This window comes from Chroicocephalus ridibundus, chromosome 6 (genome assembly GCF_963924245.1).
Source record: "Chroicocephalus ridibundus chromosome 6, bChrRid1.1, whole genome shotgun sequence".
Classification (NCBI taxonomy): Eukaryota; Metazoa; Chordata; class Aves; order Charadriiformes; family Laridae; genus Chroicocephalus; species Chroicocephalus ridibundus.
Window position 1 is genome coordinate 21,262,734 of NC_086289.1, and position 11,484 is coordinate 21,274,217.

The 11,484-nt window shown below is 42.6% G+C and overlaps 1 protein-coding gene across 1 annotated transcript in view; it reads left to right on the top strand.

The window, feature by feature from the left end:
- ANTXRL (ANTXR like) overlaps positions 1–11,367 on the top strand; it is a 62,864-nt gene extending 51,497 nt beyond the window's left edge. Inside the window, exon 18 of the mRNA XM_063339072.1 lies at positions 6,207–11,367. Within this exon, the coding sequence (XP_063195142.1) occupies positions 6,207–6,437 (231 nt within the window). The 3' untranslated portion in view covers positions 6,438–11,367. The remainder of the gene's footprint in view (positions 1–6,206) is intronic.
- The last annotated feature ends 117 nt before the right edge of the window (positions 11,368–11,484 follow it).

Below are 11,484 nucleotides of genomic sequence, written 5' to 3' on the forward strand. Positions count from 1 at the left end.
AGGGTAATCAGTGCAATTCCCAGGAAATCCGTGAAGGTTTTAATGAGCCGTGACATGTTCAGCGCACAGTCAGCATGAAGCAGTGCAGTGTGAGGAAGCTTTTGGCAAAGCCTGATACACACAGATCCTGGCTCCTGAGAAGCCAGCTGCTAATCCTGACACTTGCCCAGGGAACTCGAATAGTGGGAACTCTGTACCACCTCTGTTCAGCTTTCTCTATAAAATTACTGTATCCATAATCTACCTCATTCATAAATACATTTGTTAAACAAGTTTCCCATACTGTTGCTGTTTTAGGATACTCGGTGTAGCTGTTTCTGCTAGAACACTTTTGTTCTTTATTAGAGGATGGGGTTTGTCCTGTCCTCTAATTTTTCCAAGATTCAACTTTTGCAAAAGTCACTAATCCTAAAGGTATATATCCCATTGGTTTCTGGGTGTGTGGATCAAAACCTTCACTTAGCTGAAGTGATTCTGACTGTTTGTAGATGCTCGCTTTTGTGGTTTTGTAGGCAGCCTAAAACCCTAAATCTGTTCTTTTGAGTTTTAGAGCTCCACTTTTACAGTGAACTTTAGGAAGCAAAGCTACATGCTGACAAACCATGTCCATACAAAACTGGCAGAGTCATCCCAGTGACATCCGTAAACAAAACTGGGGAGAAATGTGACTACTCTGAGCCCAAGGAAATTATGTTTATTTCAAATTTCAGCATCCTAAATGTAATACTGTTGACTGGCAGCTAGTTTACTTTTTTAATTTGGTGGTCCAGCGTCTTGGATTGCTATGCTCAAACTTTAAAGCAATGATTTTTATTTGAATCCATTCTAAAATGTAAAGGCAAGTATCATGTTCTTGCAAAGTCAAAGACCAAGAAATTTCAGTAAATGTTCAAGTGTATCCTCAGTCAGATACCCTCCTTTGCTAGTCAGAACTGCAGCACTGAGACTCCATAGGCAAAGCCAAGAGTGAATGAAAACTCAAGCGGAATTTGTAACAGGAAGGATATCTTTTTATTAGGTCAACTAATGCGGCTAAAAATAAGAAATGGGCATGCTTTTGTGTATGCAAACACTCTGGCATGCACAGAGATAAAACTGGATTTGATTTTTGTTAAATAAACACCAATGGACGTATTAAAATGAACAGAGGAAAGGGACAGCTACTGGCAGATGGGGTGGATTTTTTAAATTCTTTTTGCTGTAGTGCTCTCAGTATCATGGGTGAAGAGACTTGCCCATGGCACTCTTTGAATTGCCTGGATTCTTTTAGCAGTTGTTCCTTTCCGTTGAAAACTTGCTGAGTAGTAGCTAAAGATTTCGGGTGAACAAGCACCAGGGAATGATATACTGAGCACTGTGATGAAAGTAGCCCAGAAACAAGATGCGGTGGCTTTCAAGAGGTTCCTCTCTTCCTTCCCCCCTCTTAAACCACACACAAAACCACATCCTAGGTGGTCGAGGAGGCATTGCCTAGAAGTACAAAGTGCCTGAATTGCACATGTGATTGTTACACTGGGATAAAAGCTGGAGTCGGGACAAGGGCGGATCCCGCTGCTTCAGTATCTGTACTTTTTGAAAAGGCAATTTGGCAAGCAGCATAACAAGAGCCTAACAAGTGGATGGCCATATGGGGAGGCAAAATAATTGTGCATTAGGAAGACTGTGCAGATGTGAGCTGAAGTAAGGGCGTAACTCCATATGGCACATTGCTGACCTTCAGTTGGTGCCTGAATGACAGTACGCGGTGCGGGTCGCACCATCTGAGGGATGCTGTACTGGGAGCGGGGCTGAAACCAGACAGAACTGGATTTACGCAGATCATCTGCTTCCTAGAAAACAATAAAGGAGCTCCCGACAGCTGTTGTGCATGAGATCATCATGGTATTAATGCATCTTGCAACTCTGACTCCTTCCCTAAAACACTTTGTGTAGACCATGTTTCAGGGAAAAAAAAAAATACTATTACCACCACTAAAGTGGTGGTGGCTGGTGGCTCTTAATCCCTGTTAATCCCCTGTGCAGGGAGAGCATTGGTGAGCGTGCAGGATACCTGATTTCTGTCCATGTTCTCTATGGTTTAAAAGCCTTTATATGCCTTTGGAGAAGAAACTACTTAATCCTTTCAAACATAAAATATTAAAAAAACCCATGTCTAGCATGTTTATTTGGGAAACATCATGGATTTTTTTTCATAAACTAACCCCAAAGGGATGTGCATGTTAGGTAGAATAGCTGTGGCACTCTGTTATAAGGAAAGTATGATGAGTGGAGGGCTTAATTCTTCAACCTAGAAATCCTTTGATGACATATGCCTGATAAGTCCAAGCTAAGATTTGTGATTTATTATCATGTGTTCCTTCCTTTCCCTTTTGTCTGTTAATCCTAACACTGGCTAAGAGTTCGGCCTCGTTTTATCAATGGCTGCTTGAAGTGCTCAGGAGGATTTGCTCCAGTATTCACCAGAAGTCTTTGATATATGAGATTGTAGGCTAACACCAATATTCTTTTGTGAGGAAGTGTCACAATACATACATCGATCATCCGAGCCCCTATCTGTCAGACTCTCCCAACCCAACCGTATTTTTCATGACACAATGCGGCGCATGGCCTTTAAATTACCCATCTGTCTGACAAATCAGCGAGTGTGGCAGAAACTGGCAGCAGTTTGACGTCGCCTATCACTTTAACTGAAGTGAAAGTAATGCAAACAGATTTATGGGATCCCCTTTGATTATAGACTATGAATATATTTGGAATTGATGTTTGAGAGAGAGACACAACAGAGAGGCAGGAAAGGCTTGTAGGCAAAAGCACTAGTGTTGGGTTTGCAGCTTTGCATTTACTATGAGGGAGATTGTCCTGGTCTTAATTTTTTATTTTTTCCTTCCCCATATGGTACATCTCATCTGAATACCTCTGGCAGGTTTTTCTTCTTTTTTTTTTTGGTTTTTTTTGGTTTTTTTTTTGTTGTTGTTGTTTGTTTGTTTTTTGGTTTTGTTTTTGTTTTTTTGTCTTACGTGGTTATTTATCTGTTCTAAATTCCTAACTTTATCAATGTCAAGGCTGAGTTTTCTTACACGTATTTGCAGTACAGCTGTTAAATATATCTGTAACATTCATTGCATGGCAGTAAATATTGCTGAATTTCCAAGTGTGCTCTGAATACAATAGAGCGCAGCAGAAGACAAATAGCTGACAAGGATGGCTGCTCACTGCAATGTTATAGAATCGTAGGATCATAGAATAGTTGGGGCTGTAAGGGACCTTTAAAGGTCATCTAGTCCAACTCCCCCTGCAATGAGCAGGGACATGTGCAACTAGATCAGGTGGCTCAGAGCCCCGTCCAGCCTGACCTTGAATGTTTCTAGGGATGGGGCATCTGCCACCTCTCCAGGCAACCTCTTCCAGTGTTTCACTACCTTTATCGTAAAAAATTTTTTCCTTGTATCTAGTCTAAATCTTCCCTCTTTTGGTTAAAGCTATTACCCCTCATTCTATTGCAACAGGCCTGCTAAAAAATTTGTCACCACCTTTCTTATGAGGCCCTTTTAAGTACTGAAAGGCCGCAACAAGGTCTCCCCAGAGCCTTCTCTTCTTTAGGCTGAACAACGTGAACTCTCTCAGCCTGTCCTCACAGGATAGTGCTCCATCCTTCTGACCGTTTTGTTGGCCCACCTCTGGACCTGCTCCAACAGGTCCATATCTTTCCTGTGCTGAGGACTCCAGAGCTAGACGCAGTATGCCAGGTGGTGTACCAACTCATGTTGGTGAGGACTTGAGCTCTGTGGAGTAGAGCAAAGCATCGACCTGGGTTTCTTTGATCCAGTGGTTTATCTTTATTGCAGAAGTAACTAAGACCTTGGCTTTTACCCTTTGCCTCTGTGCAAAGGCTCTAGCCCCAGTATAGCATTGCCTTGAGCCTGGTTCGTAACCAAAGTCTGCTGTAACAAGCTTGGATTTTTAGAAAGGGGATTTTGTCCTTCTTGAGGCTGTTGTTCAAGTGCAGTGGTGAATTGTGATGGTAAAAGCTGGGACTGAGAACTACTAAGTATGTCTTACGTACAGGCAACAACATGCCCATTCAAACAGCTCTTGGATGCAGCTGAACTTGTGAAGCCATGAGCCATCCAATCTAAGTGGTAGGGTGGTACCCTTTGTTGAATCATTTTCTGAGCTCTTTGCAGCTTACATGATCTTCTCTTGATATGCTGCTTGTCTTTCTTCAGAGAAGCCATAGGCTGAAGTGATTCTCTTCTTTTCTTTTTAAAGAAATCGTTTTCATGAACGAAGGTGCAGGCATTGGAAGTCACTTAACAAAACAGATAGTTGTGGTTCAGCTGGGATGGCATTTGCCTGGATTCCACAGTAAACTGTCACTTGTGGAGTTGCCACAGAAACTCACCCCATTCCCTAAACACCTTCAGTTTCCTCATGCCAGGCAGCACTGAGCTAGCAGCAATCTGTCATTCGTGTGGGTTCTTATATTTTCCTGTTACCAGAGCCATTGGTAGCTGTGGGGATTGTGATTCACAGCTGCTTAGCTCTGAGAAAAGCTTTGCCAAATCTGGAGTCCTTTTTGAATTTTGCTTGGGGGATGTTGGCATAATCGTGAGTTGAATTTGGTTTGTTGATTCCAGCATGCAACCTAAACCTCTGGCTGTCATCAGCATCATGGCTCTGTGGGTCTTTAAAAGCAGTGGAGGGTAGATGCCTTCTGGGACAGATATTTTCCAAACAAACCAAATGGGGTTTTTATTTTTTCTCCCAGCTAGTGTTTGCCTTGAAAAGAGAGAAATAGGTAACATTCCCCTCCATCCTGAAGTGTAGAGGCCATTTTCATTAAGATGATTGCTACATAGAACAAAACAGGCCTGCTGCGCAAAAGACAAGGTGGTGGCAAATGGAGTTCATCACTGATGGGATGAGTACTTTCCAGCCCACAGTTACTTATTTGGAAACCACATCCCAGCTCCTGTAAATGGGGTGTTGGCGGTGTCACTCCTGCGTTTTCAGGCGGTCTTTGTTGCCAGCCTTTGTACATGATGATGAGAGGCCTTTTTGACTTCCAGGGGCAGGCTTCTGCTTGTGGCAGCTGGGTTCTTGCATAAGCATCTCCCACATCCCTAGGTGAGGAGGTGGAGACAGTGATGCCAAGTGTTGCATCTGCTCACACAAGGTTGTGTCTGCAGGTTTTCATGAGGCCTCCGCAGAAATAGTGGGTCAGTTTGTAACAAAACTTTTAGGGGTCGTGGGGAGGAACAAGCGCAGCAGACAGCAGAAACCTTGGTGTCTGACTGAGGTTGTCATACCAGTTTTGAAGTGCCCAGAAGCCTCTGGCTGCTCCCCACAGAAAAGCCTAGGTGGTCTTTGGGGTCTGTCTGTGTCTCTTACTGTCCAGCACTTGGTTAGTGTGAACCTATGCAAAGCTTTGTTTTGGCTAAAGAAAACCCTGATGTATTTGCATTTAGCCACTAATTGACTAGGACATCCCCAGTGCTTGGTGTTTTTTCAAACCCAAGCTACTCCTGTTTTAAAATCTCCATCCCTAGTTCTCCCATCAGGTCCATCCTGCCTGCCTGCATCCCACATCCATTCTGAAAATTCATTCCTTGGAGAGTCCTTTGTGCAAGTCCCACACCTTGTTGGTGTTTGTGGGGAAGTCACATCTACATTTGGAGCACAGAAGACAGATGTACTATCCCAGTATAGTGTTGAAAGTATGGACACCAGCTAGGCTAGCATCACAATGAAAAGGAAAGCCACAGATAGTATCTTTGCTAAGGTTGTTCCTCTGGTATAATCCTGTCTCTGACACCAGTTTTTTCAATCACAGCTTTGTCAGTCAGGGATCCCACCAAGGCAGGGATCACTTTGGTGGAGCTGTGGCTTCAGGCATGTTCTGCATAGCTCTTAGTAGCAGAGCAGAGGGCATGTGTGAGCAAAATCACACTGGGTTACCTTTTGGTTTAAACCAGTCCCAGGCTATTCTCTGTATGCAGGAGCTCTGAAACCCAAGGAAAGCATTGGTTTCCAGTGCTGACCTTCAGGACACCATGGTCTGAATGTTATGTCTAGGACCTGGTGAATCATACTGGATGAAGATCTCTAAATGCAGCCTGGCCCCTCTGCTTGTACTCCTTTTGGTTAGCTGCTGCTGAGTCAAAACACCTGCTTTTTATGAATAATGAATTTTTCTTTTCCTCTAGGGAAGATGCATAAACTTCACTCGAGTGAAATCGGATGGAACCTCTGCCCCTTACAGCCCACCACCAAAGCTGCCACGGCGTGATGATGTGCCACTTAACAATGCTCCAAGGAATCCTTCTCCTCCCGTGTCTCTGCAGCCCCCTTCCAGGCAGCCTCCTCCTGGACCCCCCCCATCCCGAGCACCTCCTGGACCTCCTCCTTCACGCCCACCCCCACAGCCCATGGCTTAGAGTGCAGCAAAACCCTCATCGACAAAACATGTCCCTTTGCTGAACACGGCATATTTATTGAGTATTGGTTTACAGTTAAAGATATCAGAATTTGTTGCTGGTCAGCAAAAAAAGAAAAAAAAAAAAAGAAAAATTGCCATGTGTCAATTTTAGTGTATGAATATATTTATACCACACGTGCTGAGTAAACATTCAGTGGATAGATTCAGAGCTATGGGGTATACAAACAAACCAAAATGATCATCTAGATACAGTAGCAGCTTTTGTATGTATACATTTGAAGATCTATTTACATATGACATTTGTCTGACTTGGTATGTCAGATCATTCATTAATAACTTTAGCTGGTACATGTGCATCAGTTGATTTTGATAGCTGCCACCTGCAAGTTGGTTAAACATAGTTTGTTGAGGAATTTGCTTTTTTTTCCCTGCAACAATACTGCATCCAGATGTTAATATGGAACAATAATTGCAAAGATAACTTTCTGCCTTTGGTTCTGCAGGTCGAATTTCCATGAAAGTTTATAGGACAACTAAAACAATAATGAGGTAAAATGAGACTATGTGCCAATAATCTAGCAACAGTAACCTAGCATAGAAGAGGGGTATCTTTTCTCCCGAGAAAATCAGTTTTGAGCCTGCCATCTCTGCCTATGTTTAGACTTGGTTGCATAGGGTAGCCACTGAAGGACAGATATTGGTTCTAGAAATCCAAATCTTGTTCCAGACCTGGGTTCAGATTTGTCCAAAGTTCAGAGGAATTTTGAGAAAAACATTTTGGCTAGGTGTTTAGTTTTCATTTGCAGAAAACATGGTCCAAAATGGAGCAAATATATGTGCAATTTGAGCACGAATGCTGTAGTAGGTGAACAGCATGTGTTATTTATATCAGCAGCATTGAGGGACTGATTTCGTTGCTATTTAATTAGATAAATTTCCTTTTGATCTTACTGCCAAGCAGAACTAGATCCTCCTGTGATTCAAACGTGAATTCCTCTATGAGGAGCTCTTTCTTTAGACAGCCCAGATCCCACTAGTATGTAACCTTACAGTCTACCTGTGGTTGAGAGGCATGGCGTGATGTGTCGGTTTGAGCTTTTATCTCTATTTTAGATAATGTTTGGCTAGAGCATTTCCCAAACATAGTGACTGCTCACCCATGACCTCAATTCTGTGCGTCATCAGAAAGTGATATGAGCACCCACACAGAGGTGGGAATTTTTGACGCGGGATTGTGGGACAGCCCATGAATAGTGTTCATTAAGCAACACCTGAGTGGGTTGTGCCCAGATCATTCCCTAGTGACTCAAAATAACACCTGAGCTTGCTTTTTCTCCACCACTACCTATCATATTGTATTTGAGAGGGTGGCTGCAAATCCCTGTGCTGGTTCGCTTTGGCACTAGCTGTGTTATTAGGATAGTTGTAGAAATAATGTTTATGTTGTATTATGACACAGCATATACCTATCCCTCCATCTGTGTGTAGGTGTGGGTGTGTAGCACATCACAGTAGTTACTGGCACATAAGTCTAAGATAAAACATTAACTGCATTGTGTAGTTACTCCAGATTTAAGGCCTCTTCGTGCAGTTGTTAGAGGCATATAAAGTTGCACTGGTACAAACAGAAATCAGGCTTACTATTTCCAGTGGAAATCCCACTTGCAGAACACCATACCAAGCTCTCATTAGTCTATGCTGATCACTGTGACATGCCGTGTGTATGCAGCTGAGGCTGTCAAAGATAAACTCAGAAGAACCACAGAGCCTCTTTCTCCTCTTGCACTGCTCTCCTCTCTTGAGTTATGCTCTTACCTCATGTCTATTGGTGCAGGTAGTGGAATCACACTCATGGGTGCCAGCTGGCCTTGGAGCTGTTGCTAATTTAGGCCTGAGCCAGCAAAGCACTTCTGCATGCATTAAAATGTCCTGCAGGTCAAGAGGAACATCCTTATGCCCAAGTACTTTGGTGACCTGTGACTTCGTTGTTATCAGAAAGGAGAATTGGGATGCACTCAACCCTATCCTCATTCTTTTTAGTCACTTGAATAGGGTCTGTATAATTTGGTCCATAAGAATGGATTTCTGTTTGGAGGAGAAAGAAGTGTGTGTGTACGTGTGTGTGTGTGTCTGCGTTTGCATGTGGGAACTGTGTAGGTTTTTGTTTGGTTTCTCTTCCTTTCCAAAATTGCTCAGAGAGTAGCCCTTCTGTGAATGGAAAGGCCTTTTGCAGCCAGTGCAACACACAATCACTTAATTATCTCTGTTTCTTTCAGTTGAAAGGTGAAACTAAAACATGTCAGTTTTTCCGCTGCAGTTCTGGTGAAGCTCCACATTTGACACCAGTGAAAGGAACGGGATGACTCCAGTGAGAGGGTAGGGACCTGGATGTGAGGAAAGATGCTTTACAAGCAGAGATTCTTGGCTGACGTTATTTTGGTTGTGTGGAAGCCTATGTGAAACAAACTTGCTGTCTCTAAGACCAGTTGTAATGCGTATGTACAGTTGAACCTAACAGCCTCTCATGTTGGCTGTCTAAAAATAATTAGCTAACAAATGCTAACTAGGAACTGAAATGGCAGAGGGTAATAAAACCGATTCCCCTGTCAGGACAAAACATGGCGTTTGAGGTTTAGCTGTTTGTGGGAGCGGGGCAGACAACTGCTCTGTAGGTGCCAGGTCTCTTATCAGCAGGCAGTGATGAGATTGAAACAACGGTGGAGCTCACAAATGAGGTAATAGTAAAAGGGAAAACTTGCTTACGGAGTTAGTATCTGCTAATAAAGTTGAATTGATGGGTCAGGAGTAAACTTTAGCTAATGAAAAAGCCTGGGAACCAGATTTTGTATTGTCTTGCACCTGTACAGATCTTGAGGGGGTCAGTAGAGTTGTTGCAAATTTGCATTGATGTTGATGTTGGTAGAATTTGACTCGCTTCCAGTGAGAATGGAGGTGTTGGTTTAGGGAGGGCTTCTCACAATCACACATCCAACATGCCTGTTGTTTGCAGTTGAGGAGACTATTCTTCTTTGCTGAAATAGCCAGTCTTGCGGAGAGTACCGGTACTAACATTTTTTGCATAACTTGGAAGTGCAGTGAGGATAGGAGCGGTTTGGGCTTCCAGGTAATCAGTTCCGTATATGATAAAGCAGGAAGCACCATGAATTTGAAAAACAGACTCAGCATAAATAGTGTTCCCAGTATTTTCACTATATAAAATTAAGCATTTGGTGTGTAACTGAAGTTTTGACTGCAGCCTCTCTAATGGGAGTACTGCAGGTTTAGTTTGCCAGTGAAGTGGGAAAAAGAAAAAGCAAACCTGTACTGAATTGCCTTTGCAAAGTGGGGGACAGTGAATATACTGCGCTGTCTACAGAAAGGCCTTTTGGTTGTGTAGAAACATATCTGTTTGCAGCGATCTCAGGCACTATAACAATGCAGTAGGAGAAACTGGTTGTTATCTTACCATCTGTTGAGCCTGATCCTTACCTAGTGTAAATCAACATAGGCCAACTGAAGTCAAGGCAGTAATACTGGTGTCTGTCAGCTGAGAGCTGGCTCAGAATAAATGAAGGGACAAAATCCTCTAACTGGCTTGGTACGTCAATATGTTAGTTTCGGTATGCTTGTATGTCAGTTGTGATTGCAGTAGTTACACTGCTAAGAAATGTTCTCATGTGGGATGATTCCCCTGTATTTCTCAGCGCATAGCATCGTTTGAAACTTGCCAAAATGCTTCCCCAAACCCAAGAGAAAAATGTGGATTCGGGGGAACTTTGGCTTACACTTAGCACAGATGTGAAAGGACACAAGGCGCAAAGCAGTGGGGAGGGAAACCCCATGTGTTTAAAGCTGATACAGAACCACATTGATCAAAGCATATTTATGGCCATCTTTCGACCTCAGTGCATGTATTGCCATCTGTGGGAGTAGCCTGCAGAGCAGACGGTCCTAAATGTAAAAAGGAAAAAGAAGAAAGGAAAAGAATCAGCTCCTCTTCTGAATGAGTGAGCATAACAATGAATGACATTATTTCATGAACTGTACCAGTTCAAATGCATGTGCACCTGGTGCTCCTAATGCTTTCTACTCCTGTTGGTCTTTAGATAACATGATCAGTAATATGCTTTCTCTCTTTAATTGTTTGCTGGTTTTATTGTTGTTGTTTTGTTTTTTAAAAAAACACATTTCACTGAAAAAGCAGCCCTACTTCTGTAAATATAGAGTTTAATTTGGAGGAGACGGCACACTTCTGGATGTTACTGCTGGACAGTTATTTATTAAAAAGGGCTTAAGGCGAATAAATACAGGTGGCTCAGGATACATGCATGCAAGTGGGATAATGCAGTATAGCATTTTCAGTTCTCTAGTTTTGGGGGAAGGGGGATTTTTTGGTCATCCTAGTTTGTTTAGAAGCTTGTTACTGATCTGATACTTTTGAATAATGCAATAGAGATTCCTAACATGTAACAGTGCTTGAACAGATGTGTAGATTATGATAGATTTTTCATTTGGGGGGGAGGGGGTAGTGAAGAAGAAATGGGTTTGTTTTTAAGGCAAAAAAATGTACTGTACTAGAGTTTTTTTAGAAAAAGATGTGTGTTTTCAGAAACAGTGGGGATGCGGGCTGATAGACAGCCGGGTCATGGAGATGAGGGATAGAGGAAGCAGTTGGATTTTTGAGGGACAAAGACATTTTACATGGGAGTGTGGGTTTGTTACTGGTACACGTGGTACAAATTTTTGTAACTGACATGCTGCTTCCATGTTATAATCATATAACCTTTATGCATTTTATGCGCCTGCTCCATTTTTCTGAGAAAACCTTGCAAATGTAATGCCTGCATGCAAATGTGGGAGATGTAGCCAAAGTTTTATACTCCAACATAATGTAGTCTTAATGGATTCAAAATCAACAATAAAAGTGCTTACTGGTTAAACACTACAAAGAATTTAATTGCAGGGTCATTTTAAGAGGGGATAAGCTCGTCTGTATCTGGTTTCCAATCAGCTCAGCCATCTAATGGTCAGGAGGAGAACATGGG